General features: G+C 40.5%; 2 protein-coding genes across 4 annotated transcripts in view; one reads left to right on the forward strand and one right to left on the reverse strand.

Annotated features, from left to right (window-relative positions):
• RALGPS2 (Ral GEF with PH domain and SH3 binding motif 2) overlaps positions 1–24,688 on the forward strand; it is a 143,023-nt gene that overhangs the window by 70,463 nt on the left and 47,872 nt on the right. The gene's annotated exons all lie outside the window — the stretch shown is intronic.
• ANGPTL1 (angiopoietin like 1) overlaps positions 3,729–24,688 on the reverse strand; it is a 30,062-nt gene continuing 9,102 nt past the window's right edge. For all 3 annotated transcript variants that reach the window (XM_018575296.1, XM_018575311.1, XM_018575302.1), the window contains 4 exons: positions 19,742–20,589; positions 7,517–7,710; positions 5,986–6,256; positions 3,729–3,947 (listed from right to left, as the gene is read on the reverse strand). In XM_018575296.1, coding sequence (XP_018430798.1) covers positions 3,760–3,947; positions 5,986–6,256; positions 7,517–7,710; positions 19,742–20,589 — 1,501 coding nt within the window. In that variant the 3' untranslated portion in view covers positions 3,729–3,759. The remainder of the gene's footprint in view (positions 3,948–5,985; positions 6,257–7,516; positions 7,711–19,741; positions 20,590–24,688) is intronic.

The following is a 24,688-nucleotide window of genomic DNA, read 5'->3' on the forward strand; positions in this document are numbered from 1 at the left end:
TCTGGAATATGCTCAATATATTTGCCACTTTTGTCTGCACGGTTAGGTTTTTAGGAAATTTTTAAATTTTACAACTTCTCCACTTCGAAGTCCCAGACCTCTTGGATGTTTAATTTTTCCACTACTTCTACCTTCTCGTTAAATGCTTAGTAAATGTATTCTATATTTACAGAGTCTTTTACGAGGAGGCACAGAATAGTCTACTTGCATAATGTTACAGAGCCATATTTAACCTAAAGATCGTTAATGCAAAAGTGTTAAGCTGGCCAGACACAGAATTTTAGCCAATTCACAGGAATCGACCAACATACTAGCAGTCGGTGGCCATTTTGTCAAAGTGGCCAGGCCAAATATTGTTGGCCAAACAGTCTCTGCAACCAATTGGCAGCAGGCACTGGCTTTCAAAATACAGTAGCTTGGCAGGAGAAATATGTCTATCTGTGCGGTTTACTATGGACGAATCTGTTCCATTTCTTTGGTTCAGCCCTCAAACTGAACAAAATCCATCTATTTTGGTGCATGGCCAGCTTTAAGCAGACACTTAGATATTTTTGCATGTATGTTTTGTTCTCTTCCACAGGAAACAAAGTGTGCAAACATTGGTCACGCTATATGCAATGGTTACGTCCAGTTTTGAAGTCAGAGCTGTGTCACACCCACCTCAAGCATGCCTCAGTACAACGCTCTGACCCTGTCTGACCAATGGAGAGGGGTTTTAGAAAAGTACTGGGTGTTTTTTTTTCTCCGTAATGCACAGAATGCATTAAGGTTAACAAAAAGCCTTTAATACTACTTTAATTCTTGTTGTAGTTGAACAGCAGAACAGTGGTGCATAAACACACATTACCCTCATGATTCATTTGGAAATATCTTAGTTTTCAAAGTAATGGTACCAGTAGTGCGTCTTATTTTATGTTGCAGACCTCTGTAATAATAAAGCCGCTAATGTGCGGGATCTCAGGTGTTCACTGCCAAAAGGTACTGTAAAGGCTTCATTAGATGCATGTTGGATAACCTGGCACTCCATACAAGTTCTAGTCTCGTGCTTGGGCCCAGCCATTAAAAACATAAAGTTAATATCTGTCTGAGGTCTGTAATTGAAAAATATTTTTTTCATTATAAATAGACTCAAATAGATAAAATAACTCTCGCAAGCAAAATACATTTTACGTTTATCTTTATGCAACTAGGTTGAAAAAAACTCCCTCATTGGCAGTCAGTTCTTCATGTATTTTGGTATTGAAATTAGAGATAATTAATTTGGATTCCCTCAAATAAGGTTTCTGGTAACAAATGTGCAGCAATGGGTTAAAGGTGTTGGATATATTTGAACCACTTCATTAACATATAGGAAAATCCTTTGTCACAAGAGCTGGCTGGAATGGGATTGTCATCTAAACTATGTGCAATTAAACTGATCAGTATGCACATTAAAAGTCCCTAAAGAGACCATGTTACCTGCTTAATCATTTGCAGGTAGAAGCAAAGTGAAGTATTTTATATGTTTATTTGTAGACTTTTCCTTTCAATAAACAAATGGTATTCATTTACACTCTGACTTTAACTTTGCTAGAAAATTGGACTTTTTCAGAAATAATAATTTCCCTAGCATAGCCCCTTTCCTCCTTGAACATCATAGCCCTCTTCTGCTCTGGGAGTGTCTAATAACTGTCTGTGCTGGCCCATCTCCTCTGCTCATCACCTCCCTACGTAACCGTTAATGTAGTTTCCAGGGAAGGATCAAAGGCTCATTTTAACAGAGTGACTTTTGAGTGACAGCTCTAGGGCTTCTGACATCATATCCAAGATGGTGGCACCAAGTAGCAGTCTTTGGTTATTTGGATGTCTACACACAGGTGAATTTTGGAAAATCTGATTACGCCGCTAGACGGCAGTACGGCATATGGATAGTTTGCTTGCCGTTCGTTTGCCAAAAGGTAGGCATAATGAAGGGGGTGGGGAGAGGGTGTCAAATTGGAAGGGGTAATTCCTTTTTCCCCAAATTGACCTGGGAAAGTGGAATGACAGGTTGAGATGTTTAATGCACATATCATCTTATGGGAAGAGGAAGGATAATATTAAAGTGAATGGTGTGGTGGCACGGTCTCTTTAACCAAAGGCTTTAGGAAGTGAGGGAAGATGGTGGTTTATTGGGAGTACTCGACAAATACAGTTACAACATTGATTCAATTGCAAGAGGATAAAGCACTGGAACTACCATGACTGCTACCAGTTTATTTTCTCCCATAATAACATTGCTGGGAATGGAATTGGGATTTCTTAATTCCCTGTGAGCAGTAACTGGCTTTTAAAATGTAATAATTTTAAGTGGAACACTCCGTAAAGGGAATAAACATGTAAAATGTCATCAGCTTGATGTACATAATGTCACTGTGTTAATGTAAAAAAAAAAAGTCATATGTATAGGATATCATCCATATTTCCTGGTTCCCAGTGCTGCACAATAGACGTACTTCACTGTATTTTTTCAATGCAAGTCTGTGTCAGCCAGCGCTTATAGTGAGCAGTGCTCTTCCTGTGTGAGTGATATCTTGCCCCCAAACATTGTTATAAATGGAGCAGGGTGATGCCACTAATCCAGTAAGAGCTCCCTCTAGTGGTTAATCTGCAAGCACTGAAATCTTGGTGAAAATACACTGTACTTTTACGTTTTTAGTACACCTTTTGTTTGTTTCGGCAAATTAGCATAGACCTCATGATCCAGTCAGTTCAGTCTAGTAGGCAGCAGGCCTGAAATCATGTACATTCATAACAGTAATCGCTCCCTCAGACACAAGCTATAGTTCTTGGGCACATTTGGCAGTGGCTGTACAGAAGGTGACCAATTTTCTGGCTTTACCAAAAATGGATCTCATCCACTCATCTATGTTCTGAAATGCCGGTTATAACCGGCTAATTAGATTTGTCCATTGAAATAATGCAGACGGAATGAAATGGGTTACTGTGTTTGCCAGAGAGTATGGATGGCCCCCTCAGTGTCACTTAAATGGAAAGATCTTAATGATTCACTTTAAATGTGTTCAAACCACTAACAGCCACTGCAACGTGCTCACAGTAAGCGGAACTTTTTTCAGTCTTTAAGTGGATTCCATGTTCTGACATGGAGGGTTCTCTGCCCTCCCGGGAATTTAGGGGGACATATGGAGCTGGTTTAATCTGCAGCTCATCCACAGGTGACATCTGGTATGTCAATATAACATTATACTATAGTTCATCATGGGAACCTTTTATATCTGAAGGTTAGACACCGCCTGTTGTGACCTGTGGGACAGACAACTTATAGTTTTACCTGGAGCTGCACAAATGCCCCTTTGTACTGCATGGAAGGGTCCTAGGCAAGAATCAAATTCCCACTGAATTTGGGGTCCCCTTAGAGCAATGTTCTTGTAGTTATGATTCCTCATTTTAACACATGTGACTACACATCTCCTTTTCCTTATTGAATCTTTGCTCGGAATTGATTTATCTCACAAATAATTGCTGTTGGCAAATAAAAGCCATGTCATATTATTTCTTACAGAAGTTCCATAAAATATTTAGCAAAAATACATACATTTCATCTCATATTAACCTTTTACATGGAGGGATGTCCAGCGTTCCTCTTAGTTTTCTTGTTAATTACTGTATCCCAAATGAAGCCATGTACAACTTCATAAACATACAAGAAGTCTCCAAAGAATCGAATATATATAAAATTATGTTTTCAGTTTGCCGTCCAACATTGTCCTTCATTGTGCCTCAGTCTATTGGTCTTATCATCATCTGGACCTTTTTGAGTGAATAGGAACCTCCACGATAGTCTGCCCAATACATTCCATCTTGATGCTTGCTACGGTATACTCCTCCTCTGTACCAAACACCATTTAGATTGGCATGTGCACATGCATTGTACCACCATCCTCCTTTATGGAAGTGAGCGCAGTTTCCTGGGAATGTTAATTAGCAACATGTTTAATATGTATTATAAATGATCAATAAATCTAAATAACCTGAATTGCATTATTAAAAAAAAAAATTCCAGAGATTCCTGGCTGACATGTCTTGGGAGAAGGTGTAGGGTTGTCTGTGGTTAATGATTTCAGATGATCACTATTGTTTTCACAGTTACGCAGCAGTAAGTTAGCACTGGAGGTGCCTAAGTAATTTCAAGACTTGGAGAGACTGGCTAGAGACTCTGCTATGATTAAATATGGAATTTTAACAGGTAAAGCTGTAAAATGCTGCTACTACAGCATAGCTACATACTGCAAGTATTGCTGATAAGGCTCCCACTGTAAAATGTGAGCTGAGTTTTGTTGATTACAGTAACTGGGTAGAGTAACGGATGTAGTCAACATTATAAAGCCAAAAATGAAGTTTGTTGCAGAGTTTTCAGTATTATTGTCACTGAAATATATTCATCAGTTGAAAGATTTTTTTAAGTCAGGATTTGGGTTTGTGATTATAGCAGTTTTTATAAAGAACAGACAGCTCTCCGCTTGCTTTTTAATGAAAGATTTGTCCATGTATGGCCAACCCATTCATAACCAGAGTTTTTGTAAGCTTAGTTGCCCAACCAAGTTTAGCAGCGTATTGTATTCATCAGATAACACGACAATAACTCTGACCTATTCTTCAGTTTGACACCAGGCCTGAGAACTAGAAACTCTCACAGCTGTGCATTCCTAGTTCTCTGCTGCAAGGTACGACCTAAAAAGGAGTATTTTTAAGCTTTTATTAAGGGTAGACAGTGATCACGAGGGTCTACTGGCCTGTGTGATTTTTAGGTTATAGCATACTTCATTCCAACTTATGTAAAACATTTCATACCTAATATCCCCCACACATGACCTATATTGCCAACCTGATGTGTCAGCAGATGTACTGTACATACCAGAAATTGAGTCTTCCCACTAGGGATGCACCGATACTGGTTTTTCGGTATAGAGTACTGATATTTTGCTTTCGGTACTCGCTACGGTATACTCTGTAATAACCTGCCGCCTAGCTTCCTGATTGCCCTAGAAGCCAGCTCAATGTTGTTTGGCCAGCTCGCTTGTGATTGGCAGGAAAAAAGGCTTCCCGGCCATTCAGGAAGCTGGGAGGCGGGTCATTACTCACCAGCCCGCTCCATATTCCCCTATGGCACTGCCTGTCCGAGGAAAGCTTCCGGTATCGGCAAAGGTATCGGTTCATTTGGGCAAGTACGGGTATTCGGCCAAATACTCTGCATCGGCACCGATACTAGTATCGGTGCATCCTTTCCACACTTCTTGCTGCTGCAGTCTGCCTCTGAGCCAGTCTCTTTGGAGCCTGCAGTCTTGAGTGCCACTGCACATTCGTAGCTATTCATCATTCACTGTATGGCTTAAAGTGACATTAAACCCTCAGATTTTTTAACATAAACCAATACTTTAATGTGCGCCTTACTGTAATCCATGGTTGTTTCCCTTCTCTTTGCTGCTCTTCCTTTTTAAATCCTCATGTCTTCTCATGCTTGGGGAGAACTTCCCTTTTTCAGCTCAGGGCCTCTTCCTGTAGTGCTGGCTCAGGTTACAAGCCTATACAAACGTATACACAGACACCGTGTATCCATTCCTGAGACAAGGCAGTCTGCTGCAAAACAGAAGTTCTGCAGAGCATGAGAAGACATGAGGATTTAAAAGGAAGAGCAGCAAAGAGAAGGGAAACAACCATGGATTACAGTAAGGCACACATTACAGTATTTTATGTTAAAAAATCTGAGGGTTTAATGTCACTTTAAGCGCACACAGTAGCTCTCATATTGCTAGCTTCAAAAGAGGCTGTAAATGCTACTGGAGCATGGGCAAGGGAGAGGCATAAAATGGGAGAAGACTTGCTGTGAAGTTTGTACTTCTATGAATACATTTGTTTAGGGGTGAAGGTTATTTTTTTTTATATGTTGGTTGTACTTACCAATAAAGAATAATGATTTATTTAAGGATTTATATATGCACTCCTCACCTGTATACATGTCCCTGTCTCTGTCCAGTGTGGTAAACTGCTTTCCATTGTGCCAAACCATGGAGTCTCCAGCATTGCCCTGATATGTCCCCAGTCGCAGTCTGTAGAAATCCGACTCTGGCTCTATACGGAAGCTGCTATATTCAGCGTAGACCTTTTTATTGTTCCAGTCTTCCAGTTCAATCAACAGTTTATAGTTATCCTGGTTTGTCAGCTGATAGATGTTCTCTAGTCCCAGCCAGTACTCTGAATCAATGTTTCCAAAGCCTTTCTATACAGGAAAAAGTGTGCATTGATAGGGTTACACTACTTAATCACCATTGGTAATACTAATGTGTGGATTAGTAACATATATTCAGGTTGTTAAACAATAAAAGATGCATTATGATGTATTCGTGTAAAACTATTAATCACCAAGCCTAACAAAACTGTTGTACCGTGTGCCCTCTGGCATACCTAATACTCTTATATATGTTTCTAGCTTGTGGTTTAATTTACCCCGAGCCATTTAATTGGAAGCCATAAGACTTTCGGTTAATGTGATGGTGCTGATGGCAAAAGCACAGGTACTGGTTTGTCTAAACACTGGTTAGAGGCATCAAGACAACTAGAAGTTGCATATTTCTATAATTACGGTGATGCTACAAGCTTTAAATGCATGGGAAAGCACCTGAAGGCAAACAATGGTGGAAATGGGGCTATGCGCACCTTGCATTGCCCACTCTTAATTTGCTGCTGAGCATTCTGCATAAGTTTGTGGTCACGCTACATGTCTGAATATGTGGTGGTGAGCCAACAAAATGTATTCTGTTTAATAAAAAATATTTTTTCTATGAGGCTGATCACCTCCTAAGATTCTCCTTTTCTCTCACTGTGGTACCCGCTACATGATGTTTTTATATGTCCTAAAACTCCTTCACCATTTCATGTTCCCCAAAGCTAAACTGGATTTGTGCCAGCTAGGAGCATTCCAGTGTTACCACTTATTCCCAAGAATTGCATGGAGACGGATGCATTGTTCACATGGGTATTGGCTAGGTTACGCACAGCATTTGTGTGATCCCCCTCAGTCTTACCAGATGTGAGTCCTCTCATTCTATTGTAATTTCTGTACTCCTATCTTCTGTAAACCAACCTTCTTCCCTATCTTTTTCACTGATTACTACACCAGAACAAAGCAATCCTGCTTTCTCTCTTTGTTTTCCCATGTACCTGCATTTAGGAAGATAGACAGACAGTCTCCATTCCTTAGCATTGTTTTTAGGTGTGTGAAAGTATTTCATGCTGCAATTTAGATGCACTGCCACCCAGTTCCCTGTAAAGTAATTGAATCCATTCTCAGATGATGCTTTTGCTCACAGCACTAAGGAAAATGGCTTGCGTCTTAACAGGTGTTGCTCACAAATCTGAAATCTCGCTCACGCTGACTAACAATGGTTCCTGAGGCTTCCAATTATTCTGCCTGATTTAAATAGGACTAAATGGTTGTGGTTGACGTTTGTAAGTTGTTAGTATAGATGTTTGTGCTTACCTTATATGTCTCCCAGTTCCTGAAGAAGTTAGCAGATCCATCAAATCTTCTCTGTATCACTGCCCAGCCTCCAGGGTCCAGACTGTTCTCACACCATAGCTGCATGTGACTATTGGCGTTGGTTGGCTTTATTAAGTAAATACCAGTGCTGGGAAATCCTGATTCTTTGGCATGCGCACAATCTCTGAAAGGGCCTGTAGAAAGTCAGATGTACAGTTATACCTTTAAAGCAACCTGTAATGTAAAGAAAGTGTGTGAGACATAAATCATTTCTTATTCTAGAAATATTATCTAAAATGGCCTGGACTGGTTTGCTGGTACCTCTAGAAAAGATAACTCTTTGGGTTTTCTCACTTTGTATCACACAAGTCTAATCTTTTAATCTGTCAGTCATCCCATCTCTGCTGTTTGGTATCATTGTGTGCACCACACTGAACATGGAACAGAGAAAGCAAAGGAGAAAATTGTCTGAGATGATCGGTAAGAAAGTTATAGAGCATGTTAAAGGTAAAAGGCTGTAAGACCATCTCCAAGCAGCTTGATGTTCCTGTGACTACAGTTACAAATATTATTAGGAAGTTCAAGGGTCATGGAAGTGTAACCAACCTCCCTGGACGTTGTCACAAGAAGAAAATCCACCCCATATTAAACAGGTTAGTGTGAATGGTAGACAAAGAGCCAAGGAAAACTTCCGGAAAGATGAAAGCTGAATTCCAAGATCAAGGTACATCAATGTCTGGTCACTTTTTAGGCAACAGTGGGCTCAAAAGCAGAAGACCCAGGAGGACTCTTGCTAAAATGCATGATGACAAGCCACAGTGCTTACAAGACACTGTCCTGTGGAGAAGATAAATCTAGAGCTTTTTAGCAAGTCACACCAGCTCCGTTTCATATGTTTAACAAATTTTAAAAATTAAGCTTTTAACCAGTTGACATCCGCGGTGTTAAACCCCCTTCCCATCCAGGCAGAAAAAAAACCGGCAGCGCCGACCGCACGCGAGGGGAGTTGGTGCCGCGAACGAGCACATATAGGCGATCGGCGGGCTATGGACCCGCTGATCGCCTATATGTGAAACACCCGGTAACGGGTGTGTGCAACGGTCGGGTCTTTTCTGCCCGTGCGTGCCCGCTAGGGGGGCGCGCGCGAGCAGAAAAAAATTGCCGTCTGGAGACGGCAACCCGCAAATGCAGCAGTGCCGTCCGTCCGTTTTTTTTACTACGGGCGGACGGCAAGAGGTTAAAGAAAAAAAAATGGTACCTACTGTGATGCATGGAGGAGACCGGGCACAATGAAATCTCATAACTATCGAGGAATTCTGTAGTGAAACATACTGGGTTGTGTCAGAAAGCTCTGGCTCAGTCGCAGGTCATGGGTCCTCTAACAGGATAAAGACTGAAAACATACAGCTAAAAGCACCCAAGAATAACAAACCCTTGGACTATTCTGAAGTGGTCTTCTAGGAGCCTTGATCCTATTGACCATCTCTGGAATGAGCTGAAACATGCAGTGTAGAGAAGGCATCCTTCAAACATGAGACAGCTAGAGCAGTGTGCTGAAGATTGGCCTCAACTACATGTTGGCAGGTGTAGAAAGCTACAGAAATCACTGGTTTTCACCAATTGCCTTCCAAAGTTGTGCAACTAAATATTAGGTGAAGTCCCGTCATTTTTCCCCATGCCATGTTTTTATGTGTTTTTAGTATTGAAAATATTCTGTTGAATCAAAATCAATAGCAACGTCTGACTTTATACTATTTAATATGAAATGCACAAAGATGGATGCCAGTGACTTTGGTCAGTTTCAAGGTGTTTCAGAGAAAGATTTGGGCCCTTCTTTTTTTCGTGGAAGGGTACCAACAAATATGCCCACGCCTGTACATATATACACAAAGACACTGAAGCTGTCCAAACAGTACTCTTTAATTGCTTAATAGAATCGCCTGCAGTACAGACAACTGCTGCCCTAGGTCAGTGCTTCCCAAATCTTCACCGCTCACCAGCAGTTTTTTGTAGGCAAGTTCTCATATGTTCTGGTGTTGTCCTTAATAATTCAGCAATGCAATACAGCTACTTAATTAGATCTCCACAAAACAGGAAATGTTCAAGGAATGGTTTTTAGTGGGTTCCATACTGCTGCAGGATTGACCAAACAGTTAATTGCCTAGGTTCCAGAAAGGCCAGGGTGGTATTTCTAGTGAGCCATTTATATTTTTTGTATAGTGCCGTGAGAATATCCTTATTTTGTATGTCATCTTATATCCACCAGTATGGAGTTGCAGTGTGATGTTCAGAGTATTTTATGTGAGGTGTAATACTAGAGTTCTGTGCTGTAGTTTTCCTATCTGCGGTCACTGAGCTGTCACTGTCTGTGGCCCAGCAGAGTGGACTAGATAGCTTGGAGTTGATGAGGCAGAAGATTAAATGTTTAATATGTTGTTTAGTCTGTCTTATTGTTCTCACAGCATGACCGTATTATGTACCACTAGGATGAAAACGGAGACTTTTTTGTTTGGTAAAAATTGTGATTTTTGTCAAACCTACTTTCTGCGTGGCCCCTCAGGATCCCCGGGATGTTCTTTTCAATATTGACGTGGCATTCTTCATTCCTCTGGATAAAGCTTATATTTCTTTTCTTTTTTTTTTTTCCTCTGTCCTTTTTCAGAGTGGAAACGTTACTTTATTTGTGTTTTTAAATGACAAAATACTTTTTATTTCTTTTTTTATGAAAATCATTTTCTTCTGGTCAGTTATGCTAACCTCTTCACTTTCTGCTGAAGATCATTATAGATTCGGAAAGTCGCATGTGTATGAAAACTAATCAGACGTCCCACAGGGAAAAATGTCACACGGGTTTAATGAATATTTTGCTGTTTGAATTGGTAATACAACCTGAACATTAGCATCTGGTAATCATTAGTTTTAGCTGTTGTGAAAGAGTACAACAGTTTCAACTTGTGCGGTTTTCTCTACACAATACTAATGTAAGGGGTAAGAAGTCCTTCGAGAAACACAAGTATTTGGGTTAAGTGAAGAAAATATTTCTGTATACTTGCATTGGTCCTGCTTGGTCCAATGTAAGACTACATTTTTCATACCAGGTAGGCCCACAGGGATCCTGTAAGCAATGTAGCAGTCACAGCTACATTAGTGTTTTTCAGCTATCCTCTGGTGCTGGTACTGTGCTGAGCGACTTCCCATCTGCTGTGAAAACACTGGTTTAGCTTAAGTGTGTAAAAGTTAAAATGTCGGTGTTACTGTCTGTCAGTTTATTTTCTAAGTTGTTCTGAAATCTGAACTGTATAAGTTGTTTGGTTGCCTTGGCACATGGGGCTACAGCCATAAAAAGATGTGCAGCGATCGTTTTCTCCTCAGACTGTGATAGGACCAGACATTGTATAGAACAACTGAACTTTAAATCATGTTGCATAGCCAGCGAGAACATATTTGTAAATATTTATAAACATGATCTTGAGTACATGCATTGGTTAAAGGCAACGCGATATAATGTTTAATGTGAATGCATGTGTGTACAGTCATTGTGTATACATTATGTGCATGTAGTATTTGCATTAGGGGGAGATTTGTAAACTCTCGCTTAATGAAGGAGTCTCTGATCTTTGTGATATCTTGTTTTCCTTTCCAGTTAGTGATTTTAGTATTGTTTGTTTTATTTTCATTATCTGGCATGTTTACTTTACACGTTATTGATCGTTGATTTGATGTTTGCAGAATGGTCACTCTGCGTTCTTTCACTTAGCTCCATCGACCGTCGCTAATCTGAATATAGTAACCTGGTTTATTCCGCGCGCTATTCTATTTTATTGACTTGTATCATTTTACCTAGAACACCGTGTTTCAATTCTTTCTAGCATTCTGTACCTATAGGGTTCTGATATGTTGTGTTAGCAGGGCTCCGACGCACCCAGAGTCTAATCTGCAGACTGTGAGAAGCTCAAACTATACAGTGCAGTGAAAGTAAGCTATTCCAGTACAGGAGAGGAGCCTGCACAACTCTGCAGGACTCAAGGTGGAGCTGGAAATTGGCTTCAAAAAGACCGTCACCAACTTAAAACAGTGAATGTAAAAGCACAAAAAAACAAGTATTTTTACTGCTTCCTTGCAGTGTTTTTTCTTTCCCATTTATGATGATTTATTTTCTTGCAATGTGCTTTTGAACTTGCTAGAAAATGGGACTACTCCTGGAGAGTCAGTTCACAAACACAGCCCCCTCCCTCCTGCCATGTCATAGTCCTCTCCTCTTCTAGTAGTATGTACATTTTTTTAATGGTATCTGGTAGTATCTAATTACTCTGTGCTGGCCCAGCTCCCTCACCCCTCACCTCAGCTCCCTACCTAACCTTTTAAGTAGCTGCTGGGGAAGGTGCAAAGGGGAGTACTATATAGTGTCACTTGAGTGACAGCTCTGGGGCTAATTACATTATATCCAAGATGGTGTTTTGGATGCCTACACAAGGGAGGCTTTTCCAGGTAAATAACGTGCCTAAGAGCTAAATGCGCATCTAATCATCTGGGGAGATTTTTGTTGGAGTGATTGGTCCTGTTTCTATAAGTTAATGTCTTCCTTGTGCAGAGTAATGCATTTTGTAGAATGTTGGAAAGTTTGTATATAAGGTCTGCATTTCCTCTGCATGTGTCTTGTTTGTCTGGTAAGGAAGGAGAATCCAAGCCAGGAACAATTTGTCTGCATTATAGGAAAGAAAGCCAGTCCCATCCAGGGTTACGATATAAATGGTGCAGGGTAATCACTTTTTAAGTACAATACATCTCTGTCCTTTTCATATTTCAAGCATACTTTCCCAATTAGCTTTCCTTCGACTTGGCTGTAAGTAGTGAGCGATGGTTTTAGTTTAAAGGAAACTATTTCTATGGGGAAGCATCCTTTATTGTGTCCTGTGGCTGCACTAGTACAAAACTTTTCTGGTATGTTGCTTTGCATTGCTGGAGACGGCTGTTCCAGGTGCAGGGCCTTCTGTGCCCAGAACAAGGTAAACAGGGTGTCCTGATTCATCACTGACCTGTCTTCTATCACTGATTGTTAACCCAACCCTGTCACTTAAAGTGACCCTAAACTCAGGATGTAAATCTTAAAAATGCATTTGACTACCCCAGCTATTAACAATACAGGACCTTATTTGTGCATCACTCGGCTGTAGATCCTCAAATCATCTCTGAATTGGTGCTGACGCTGTCCTTCCTTCTGGAGGGGGGCTACTTTTATTTCCCATTGGCCCTGTGTGTGTTGTGAAGTAGCCACCTCTCCAAGCTCGCTCCCGTGATGAACGTCAATCTCAACACAAATGTGTTAAGTAAATGTAGAGATTGTAAATGAGATTGTAGTCCACCATGGGAGCGAGCTTGGAGCACAGAACATGAAGTTTTTCTGGATGAATAGCTATTCAATTACTTTTTTTTGAATGAGACCCCTTAGTGTACCTAAACCTGTCAGTTACCACTCCTGCAGTTATTTCCCCCTCTCTAACATTTTTTGGAGGAACAGACGGGAGGGGGTGGGCACAGCTGGCTCTGGCTCTAGACAGCCCAGTGGATTATTCCTGGCTGCAGTGCGGTTCTGCACTGTCAGCGGGCAGTATCGCCCGCTATGCTGACTTTGCGTTGTAGGAGTACATTAGTGAATGAACACCTCTGAGCCAAAAGAGAAGGAAGAAAAAAAAAAAGGGTTGGTTCTACATTCAGCTTTTGGTTACAAAAAGAAACCTGCTTCAGGGTGCCCCACAGAGGCCATGTTTCTGGCTAATCAGTAACTGCTGGAACTTTGTTGTGTCTGCTCTTAGCTGACAGGTTGCACAGGATTTGTTGGGCTTTGCATTGTTAGGAGCCCAGAAACCGATTAAAAGTAGTTTCCTTGTGTGAATTTGTAGAAATGTACTGCAGTAGAAATGTTTTTGTAACGCATGTGTGGTGCCTAGATTCTCAATATGCAAATTAATTTCCATGGCAAATCCAACCACTTTGCTGCTCTCTGGGGACATGAAGGATGTGAGTTACTTGAAATACATCATCCCAGAATCTGTAGGGGGAAACTCCATTTAATTTTTTGCCCTGGATCCCCCCTTAAAATCTATACCAGACTCCTGTCTAGGATAAGGGTTTGGTATTGATTTTGTTTACATTTTAGACTGGGGTGCCTCAAGATTTTGTATACTTATCACTGAAAATAGTTTGGTAAATGCTGGTGAAGTGGATGAGGTAAGCTGCACAGACATGTTGAATCTTTAAACGCTTCTGAATTTTGGTGACTATTAGAGATATATGCACTCCAAAACCTGACCTCTCTTCCACATGAAGAGGCCTGTTTTTATAAAAAATGCAGTGGGATCTTGATAACAGGATATTTTGGATGTAAATATTAACCTAAAACTTAAAATTGGTAATTAACGCAACTTGACCCTAAGCCTGACCTTTTATTCTTCCCTTTAGCCCTCATTCACACCTGAGTGTTTTGATGTGCATTTCCTAAAGAGTGGCAATGCTAAAAATGAAGAATCCTATTATATGTATTGGTGCTCGTTCACATCTGAGCGTTGTTGCTTGTTGCTCGAAAAAAAGTACACAAGTTGCTTTTCAGGCAGAATTGTGCGTTTTGGCCCCATAGACTTTAATGGGAGCTCCTGAAAATTTTGCATCTAACAGTCTCCTCCTTCTAGTAACTAGGTTTCCATTGGCTAAAGCAGAAGCACTCAATCCTGAAAACACTTTAAATTGCGCCCAAAAAAACCTTTAAAATCACCTGAAAGATTGTAAATTTACCCCATCAGATATTGAGATTGTCGTTACCAAAAGCCACATGTTCCTGGGAGGTGTTTTGTTCCAGGTGTGTAATGCTTAATCCACATGCATTTTATACTTATCATAGCTTGTGCTTTTCTGATGGTACTGCATCAAAAAATACATGGAACCATGACGAGAGCCCGATCATCACTGGACAGATAGCATTGTGATTGGACAAAAAATGGCAGACTGTGCAAATGCAACATTTGAGGTGTTTTTCCTTCCGCAATACCCAACCATAGATCTTTGTGATAAAGAAGCTGCACATCTGTCTGACCTTTGTTATATTGTTAAACTGCTGTAGCTGAAACTGCATCTTTCTAGACTTTGACTTCCTTTTAGGAAGTTTCCTTGTCCTAACCTCTACAACAAAGCCAAGGCATGCTTCTCACAAGCAGGCTGCCTAATCCCCATGAATGTGACTTCGCTGGAAGACAGCTAGCATGAAACATCTCAATATTCTTCCTTACTAGGACATGTCGATTAAAAAGAATGCCTGTCTTTATATTACATAGTTACATTTTCCCAACTAGCCAGTCTAGATAATAACTGTCTTTGTCATAGAATATATTGTTCTTGGATCATATGATTTAAAGTGTGGTTGTGTTAGTTTCACTCTTTTTATGTTAATCTATTTTCAGGTTGAATATAAACAATTTGATTTGTGTGACAATTCAGTGGGGTCCTTTCTCTTATATCACCACCCCATGTTTTATACAGATGTGGTTAGCACTACGGTTTTAGAGTAAATCGGCCTCAAGTTCCAAATGGGAGGTTTAGGAGGTGATCAGGGATCCGCTAGACTTTGAAAGGAAAGTCAAGATTTGCATAGATCTCCAGTTTGTCTATATCAGTGGATCTGCCCGATTTTTGAGTTGTGGCTTTCACTGAAGGTAACTTCTTAAGTATTTTTTGTTACATACCCAGTTAGAATTGCCTAGAGGTTTCTCAGGTTACTTCTAGTTCTGAGATCCTGGGTTTCATTTTCTCCATTCTCTTTATATCACATATTTATATATGACTGACATGTTACACTGTATGGGGTAACAGAGTGTGTAATATGTTAATTGGCTTCCTTACAAACTGACCCTACGGCGTGTTACAGTTGTATGGACAGGTCTCATTAAGATTCCTGTGCCTTTTTGCAGCACCTGTATATGAGTAATCTCCAGCATGCTTTTCTAGCACAGTGCAATAGCCTACATCCATGAAGCACTTTTCATTATACCAAAGAGTGTTAACTGGAAGCTGGTTTCTGTAAGATCTAACAAATCTCTGCAGGAGTCACAGCATTCTGCCCTACGTGCCTTTTAGAATATTGCTGTATATAATAGAGGATGTTAAGGCATGTATACAATTTCACACACCTCCACACAGTCCACACAGAGCTGAATACACAATTGAACTGAGCAATCCATTTCACCTGCCATTTAAATCTGTGTTTTCATCATTCCTACAGGCAGCCAGATAACACCTCTACCATCATTTGAGTCACCTCACTGCCTCGAATCATTGTCCTGTAAGCAGGCATGTCATGCAGGATGTTGAAAAACTAAACCAGGTTATAGTATTCCAGACTACACAGGTGAAACTCGAATAATTAGAATATCGTGCAAAGTTCATTTATTTCACTAATGCAACTTAAAAGGTGAAACTAATATATGAGATAGACTCATTACATGCAAAGCAAGATAATTCAAGCCGTGATTTGTCATAATTGTGATGATTATGGCTTGCAGCTCATGAAAACCCCAAATCCACAATCTCAGAAAATTAGAATATTACATGCAATCAATAAAACAAGGATTGTACATAGAACAATATCAGACCTCTGAAAAGTACAAGCATGCATATGTACTCAGTACTTGGTTTGGGCCCCTTTTGCAGCACTTACTGCAATTACTTTTGCACGATATTCTAATTATTCGAGTTTCACCTGTAGAATGGTAGAATTATGTTCATCACATAGACAGAATGATCAGAAATACCAATTCTTTGGCAGGTGAAACGGTTACATTTTTATACTTTAGAAGGACATCAGGAATGTGTAACCTCTGTGCAGAATTGGGGTCAGCTCAGCATAACCTTTCCATACAGGTGTCGGCACATGATGAATTACTTTTATTAAGAAATATTCCAGAAAGATAAATTTTTCTTCAGAAAATATCATTCTAAATATTTTCCTAAAAATACTTTCCACAGTAGATCAACAATAAAGAAACAATTTCCTGTTTTACTTGGGTTTATCTTTCCCAGCGTGTTTACTTTGGACTGAATTCAACCAGAAATATGACCCAGTAAACTCGCTCCCACATCTAGGCCCTTCGGTTTTGCACATTGCTGGCATGTTTGTGGGGCAGTGAGTTAACATATAAATTTAGATATTACTACTATGTGAGTGTCACAGAAGTTGGTCCTCTTTACCATAACAAGTTTGCTGGGCACATTAGTGAGTGAAATGTTTCCTTTCAATCTCCCTTTCAAGGATCACTAAACACCAATGACGATGTGGCTTACTCAACAGATATGAATACCATTTATAAATGAATGTGTAAAAACATGACTATAATCATGAAAGAAAGTTACAATGACAATGTCTAAGGCTGGCCGGATATTTGCAAGTAGTGGAGTTGACAAACATGGGGATGTGTTTGTTGCCTTAAAGAAGAACTATGGGGTAAGTGTTATTCCCCATAGTTCTCCTCAGGGCCACGGGAGAACATAAACTAGCGTCCTCCCGTGACCCAAAGCTCAGTATGCCGCGAGCTGCAGCTCGCAGTATACTGAGACCACCGCAGCCGGGACGGATCCCGACATTACTGACGAGATCCACCCAGCTGCGTGATTGACAGCTGTCTCTGACTAGAGGCAGAGCCAGCTGTACCCGTCCCCTCCCCTGTTCGTTCCTCCAGTCAGCGCTGGAGGATCGGAGGGGGAATCCCTGCAGGGAGCTGTGAGTGACGATCACCGCTCACTGCAGGGACAGGATCGAGAAGTGAGTGAGCGGCGGTATGTGTTCGCTCACTTCCCGATCTATTCAGCCGACGTGTGAGAGTTTCATTGTAATTGCTGATTGTAATTATTCTTCCAATATAAAATATTATGTCTTTGACTTGGCTGTGCAGTCTAGTGAATCAGTAAGCATACTCTGCAGTTCTGTTTCCTCTGCCTGAGAATCCCAAAAGAGATTTGCTTTGTGGCAGGGGATACTGATACATATTTGATGTATGTAGATATGCTTGGCCTAGATAAGACACATGCTCCAGATACTTTACAGCTTTGTGTCATTGGCAGGCCTCTGACACCGCTGGTGTATTAATAAACATCTGTATTTGTTCTATAGGGTGCCTTGTGTGTATCACAATGTACAGCAGGGAGAAGTCCAGTCTGACACCATGTTGTTTGCTGTAGTTGTAATACTCTGCCAGCCGTAACTATAGGATTTTGTGGTTACAGCAGCTGGAGTGCAAGAGGCTCCTAGTCTTCCTCAAAAGACTTCAGAGGTCAAACTATTATTATTTTACCTTTTTTCATTTTGAAGAGAGTTAATCTGAGCTTTTGATGAAACCATTTAAACGCCTGAAGAGAATAAATAGCTGTTCCTGAACATGTCACATTGTGTGGAGACGATGTATGAGGTTTGCATCCCTATGTAATGATAGATTCTAGAAAGTCCTGAGATCATTTACAGTGACTCTCCCATCTGCATATTACACCATACTGGTGAGTGTTTCTGCAGTTATGCAGTTATTGTCCTGGCTTGTACATTGTCTCCCTCTGTGTTTATTGCACTTTGTATTGGTTTATATTGCTCTCATTCATGCTTTAGTTTCACCAGATCGGTCACCACGCAGAGGCTACTTTATGCTTTTCCTGACCTTGCATAAGATACCAAGTAAAATATTAAGAGCATTTAATACCCTGGCTATTTCCATCAGAGAGAAAGCTTCCCTGAAAATGCAACCCTGCAAGGAAGCCTACAACGCATGTACCTGCACTAGAGCACATTCAAATGCATACATGGTAATTCTTATAGTCCAACGTAAATGAGTGCAATTAAAACCTTTCACTGTAAGTTTAGTTTTCTGATAAAGGGACTTATTGCAAACGTAACATTACAGTAGAGCAATAACCTAACATCTAAAGGATATGTTGTAATTGTGTCCATTCGGCCAAAAAGGAGATTTCAGGTTTTGGTTAATTCTGTAAGGAAGCTAACCCCCCAGAACTAATTTTCCAGTGTCTGAGGAATGCTTTGGCTGGTTGTTGTGGAGCAGCATCGGCAGTTCATGTTTAAAGTACACTTAGGCCCAGTTCACACCTGGGCGTTTTGTAGCGCGTTCCTACGCTCTGCAAAGCACTCAAACACCGAAATCCCATTATTTCCTATGGGTATGGTTCACACCTGGGTGTATTACAGGCCGCATGAACGCGCTACAAAACGCCCTATGCCGAAAGAAGTACAGGAGCTTCTTTGGGGCGTATTTGCCGCGGGTATCCATTGGGATACAGCCAGGTAGCCCTCGGAAACGCGTGTTTGTTGCGCGTTTTTTTTTACAGCGAATCGCTGTAAAAACGCATAACAAGCGCGCATATTTGATACGCCTAGGTGTGAACCCAGCCTTATCTCTGGGTCACAGAAAGCAAAGTGGCTCAGTAGTTAAGTAGCATGCAAGTGCCAAATAGTACCATTTAGATTTGTCTTTTCCATAACTATTTGCATATGGCTAGGTACAACCAAACCCTGACAGTGCTGGGGCCTGGAGATTGGTCGTTGAGACATCATGCACTAAGCTGTAGGGATAAGTGACCATGCACAGCATACCTATAGTTTGTTTTCTATGGAGCTTGTCGCTGGCTGATCTGCACACTGTGCAGGATCAGAGAGTACGTGCAATGCACATGAGGTTTACTTTAAGCACCTTCATAAAAATAAAACTTGTGTTTCAGCTATGTGGACATTACAAAGTCTTCTTTAGATAGTGGACAGACTAGTGAACACAAGGGATACTCCAAATTTTTTTTTTAAAAGGAATAAAATATGTAAGAAACACATTTCTAATCTACCGAACAGTATCAGATTTGTCTGCAAAGTAAAAATGTATTCTGCTTTTTTGTTTATACTTTTCCGCAGAAAAGCCAAAAATGAAGGAAAGGCAGATTAGGTACTAATCCCTAGCATGTGTTTACTCATTTTTGATGTGCAGTTGAATGAAAGGCGTTAATGCCTGCTGACGATATATGCATTTAGAGCAGCTCTTGTGGTTGGGAATATTATATTGAATTTACACATCTTTAAAAAAACCACCAGAATGTTTCAGACACCGCAATGCTAAATTGGAATTCTGTGTGTATATGGAAGTTACTGTCAAACATTTTTACAGATTAGTGTTAGTATGTAATCATAAATATTACCTTCATTGATCACGGTCACTGGAGGCACGCGAAATGGACTGACTGTTGGCGCTGGAGCTTGTGGTGGCTGCCGGCTGTCCCTGGCCCTTGGGTATCCTGTGTCCCTTTGGATCTCATTGCCACCTACTAGTCCAGGTGTATACTGTTGACTGTTTGGGATGTGCTGTGGCACCACCTGTACTAGAGGTGGTGACCCCTGGCTATCCCTCCTGGAGAAGACCATCATGCACTGTTCTTCTAGAAGTGTGATTATGGCAGACTGGTTGTTGACCAAATCGACAAGGGAGGCATATTTTGTTTCTAGCTCTTTATACCGCGTGGCTGCTCTAAGCATTTCAGCCGTTACATTGAGGATTTTGTTTTCCAGGTGAGCGATTTCAAGGGAATTGTCTCTTTTGCGAATAATTTCATGTAAGAGCTGCATGTAAAGTTGCGTCACCCGGGAGTTCATGTTTCGGCTCTCTTTTCTTAGTAACTTCACCTCACTAACAATATTCCCATCAACATCCACTAGAATTTGTAGCATCTCCATCTCTCGCCTCTGCTTAGATAGAGAGTCTTTAAGGTTTTCCAAGTCCATCTTAGTCATCTGGTCCTTGTTTGGCGCAGAGCCTTTGGTACTGAGACATATTGGCCCAGTGATTTTCTGCTGGGGTACCATGAATGTATAGCCACAGCTTTTCCCGTCATTATTATCTGTTGACCGAGCAAGTCTTTTTGAAGCTCCGGTCTGGATTTCTGACATGGTTTTTGCACAGTGTCCTGCAGTAAACAGAAATATTAGCAACACCCCTAAAGTCCGCAAGGTGCTGTCCATCTTAACCCAGTGGAGACTGCTGTCCAGGCAACTGAAACAGAGAAGGAAAAAGTAGTTATTTTGGCAGAGAGCTTCCATCAGAATTCTTAGAGTCTTAAGGTAGAGCTACTGTCCATACCAGTATGGCTGGGCTCTCTGTACCCCAAAAACAGTTTGTAAATACCCGTTAGTCCTGCCAGTGCAAACATTGGATAGGCACTTACTTTGGTAGGGTGACAAGGCTCTTCCTCCTGCAGTGAAATCAGTGTTGTAGATTTGTAGCAGCTTGGATGCTGGTACCCTTGATACTCCTATTAGTTTATAGTCAGGTCTAGCAGTGCCCACAGCCCTTTAGATTGATAGCACATCGCTGTATATGCAGGGGCTTAGGGAAATGAAGTAAAAGCCCTGCTTAGTCCCTCCTACTGTGTTGCAGAATACTGGAGAAATCCAACCTCCCGGCTGTCTTTACCACTAAAGAAAGAGGTGAATTACATTTCTTTTATGTGCCAGTTTGCCTTGAAAATGCCTGCTTATCACTCCAAAAGAAAAAACAGCCAGAGGCGTTGGATGGACTTTAATTGAAGGTGCTTCTTATTACTGCTACTTACAAAAACAGAAGTATTTCAGGATTTCGCTGTTCAGTACGAAACTAACTTTACGGATGTACATTTCATTAAATTGTTTCACTGGTTCCAAAAACGTAGGATTCATTCCATCTGTATGTTTGCCTTTGATGTAGTAATGTACATGCTGAAACGGCCACAAAGCAATAAGTTACTCTAAAGTCTGTTCAGATCTTGTGCTGAAACATTTAAAAAAAATATCTGATATAACTATTCCATATTATTGATTTGGTGAGAATTAGAGTTGTGATAATGACAAGTAGAGCAGGTTTTGGGGGTGCTAGTGTTAGTCTGAGAGATGGAAGAAGTTGGTTAACATTTTAACCTACCAACAGGACTTGCCATTTTAGAAAATGACGATATCAATGTTTTTCAATATACCATTGCCATCCGGTCTAGTGATCCAATAGATGACATTTCACAACTGGCCTTTGTAAATGAATTGTAGCCTGAAATAATTTATTAATAAAATTGAGTAGGGCAATGACCCACCATTTTCTGTATAGGCATGTGTACCTGTTTGTCGTTTTTATTTTTTTAGCAGTTATACCTAAAGATGGATTTATACACTCAACTGGTCTTTTAAACCCACATCCTATTTTCTCTCCTCTTCTTAAAACATGAGAGATTTGGCCTGATATGGTGTCTCCACACTATAGGAAACGTAAAATGGATGGTTACATAGTGTATATAGGGAAGTGCAGTGATGCAGATGTTTGGCCGATCACACTAACCTTTTCTCTACATCCTTGAAATGAGTTCTTACCTGGGCTTATGGGTTGAAAGCTGTTTAGGGTAGACTGTCAGACAGCCAGAATATATGAAAATATGCTGCAGAAAGAATAAATATCTTGATCCCCGTCCTCAAAGTCTTTTGGATAAACTCTTGGCAGTAGACACGGGGTCGTCATTTTTATATCTGTAAACATCTGTGAGACGGGGACGCACACCAGCACTGCCTCTTGATTGCTCCTGAATTCTGCAGCACACATTGCTTGTGTTGTTTGGCTGGGGGTCTGGCTCAAGACATGGTAGAGCAGTCGGCTTCTCTCTTTGTGCCAACATGTTTCCCCCAAAGACATTCTCTAGAGTATTAAGTCATCAATTCCGAGTTTTGTTATATAAACAGGAATGCGCTGTGCAGGTACAACAGATTTGGAAACTAGATCTGTTTCTGATACATGTAGATTTTATTTATGCTGTGTATGTGTTCGTACCAAACACATTTTTAACTCATCCTATTAGAGCCTGGTTATACTAGGGGTTCTTGAATCGCACAGTTTGTCTTCCTGGAAGTGACAGCATAATTCAAATTCAATTTAAACAATATTTTTCCATTGCAGTAATGGTAAATACTAGTTGTATTCCCATGTAGCCAATTCTGACCCAAATTATATCCTTTAGATGTGAATTATGAGATCTGCCATACAGTAAATGCCTTACAGGTGTCCCTGTATATTAGGTGTACATGATACCAAGAACATGCCTGCCAGCATGAGAGAGGGTGCAGGACATAGCAGTTGATGCCCCCTAAAAGTCTGTTTGGCATAGGAGACGGGGAGAAGATGTTTTGTACTGTGTTTTGCTGTACACTTTATGATGGAGAACTCTGCAACAATATACAAATTCACAGACCTCTTAAGCAGGCCACACACGTTCGTCTATTTGTGCAGTTTCTGTACAATATGCTTTACATTTTACCGACATATGTGTAATGAAAGAGCAATCAGTTAATTTTATATCCTATCAGCTAGGCCCTTATACTACACACTTAAATCTAAAGCCTATTGCACAGAACAATTTCAATGTGTGCGACCACCAATAGAGATTGATTTACCCACTTGCAGATTGCAGCCACCAGTCACTATATATTGAGGTAACAGCAGGGATTGGGCCAGCAAGACTATTTCAAAATTGCAGAAAACAAATCTGTGTAAAATGTTTTGTTTTTTTTGTCCCAGGGATGTATTTCACCTTAGCAAAACAATACAAGTAGCTCCTAGTATGAGCAGATTTGATTCCTTGAGAATGGCAATTATTTTGTCAGTTTATTTACAATTAGGGCCTAAGAGCCCTGAAAGCCCCAGCGTCCAGTCACATACACCCTTTATCCCAGTTATTCGTGCCTGTGCCCACTAAGGTCCCACAGTGATGCAGGAACATAGCTAAAAGACTGTTGAGGTGACAGGTTTGCCTCATGCCTCCCTCAAAGGAAGAGAACAGGCTGCTGCGTACAAATCACACGCTGCACCTGTTCTTCCTGGGAGCGGCTGTTTAGTCGTGTGAATGAGGGATTAAAGTCTATGGGGCCAAACTGCTCGATTCAGCATGAAAAGATGCTCATGTACTTTTTTTGTGCTACACGTGTCAGGCTACAAGGGACAGAATGCTCAGACGTGAACAGAGTCCATTGAAAACCATGGGATTTCTCTTGTTCCAGCACTTAGATCTATTAAGCTACAAAATGCCTCGGTGTGAATGGGGCCTGAGGGGTCTGCTTCATATGTGTACTTTTCTTTTTTTATATATTTTGGTTTTAAATGTTTCTTTGCATTACCGCCCTTCTATTAAACCATGTATTTTACATAAAGTCCTGGTTTTCTACCAGTATTATTGACTTCTGTTTTTATAGGGCCAATAAGCACATCGGTTTCAGGGAGTTTTACAAGCTACAAAAGCTTTTAGTTACAGCTGAATAACCAAACCATGGAACGTGACCTGCAAACTTTCTATATACAATTCATTTATTTAAACCTAACTTTATAGTCCTTTCCCATTATGAAAGGTTTTAGATTCCTTGGCTAACATGACCGTGCATATACTGTTATTTTGTATGTAAACCTAGAATTGTCCCACTTCTATTTTCCTGTACATTTTCCTCTTACAAGATGTGAAAATTTAGGTTATGCATATTTTAGCATACACGTAATGTCCTGGCCTTTTTTTTGCATCACAAGCACATACTAAAACTGATTTATATGCATCTCTCTTTTAGGTGACCATTATTGCAGAGGTGGATTATGGGTCTGTTTCTTTGATGTGAACCCAGCTCAGCATCTGTTTCCATTGTACTCTCCCTTGGCTATCATAGTTCCTCCTCTCTGTTATAGTAACTTCTTAACCTCAATCCATTCTCCTAGATACAGAAAGTGCTGTATGTGCACTTAACACGTGAAAACCCCTTTGTTTCACTTCGTCTTACTGTGTATCAGCACTGCAATTGCTTCCATATGGCATAAATAGATTACTTTATCCGCTTACAGTTTGATGGTGAAGCTGCGGCAAAAAAAATAAAAATCAGCTGTTTTTTTCCCCCTAACCTAGTACTTTTCTAACTTTACAGATACTTGGTACGTATCTTCTGTCTGCGTATATTGCCATTCCTGAATTATTATTTTTTTTAACCTTTTTTGTTATACCTTGCTGACTGCATCAGTATTTGGTGTAATGACCATTTAACCTTCAACTACATAAAGGGAGCACAACCTGCCTGTCTGTTGCTCAGTGTAATGGTTCTAAACATAT

Source organism: Nanorana parkeri, unplaced genomic scaffold (assembly GCF_000935625.1).
Source record: "Nanorana parkeri isolate BGI_ZX_2015 unplaced genomic scaffold, ASM93562v1 scaffold52, whole genome shotgun sequence".
NCBI lineage: Eukaryota > Metazoa > Chordata > Amphibia > Anura > Dicroglossidae > Nanorana > Nanorana parkeri.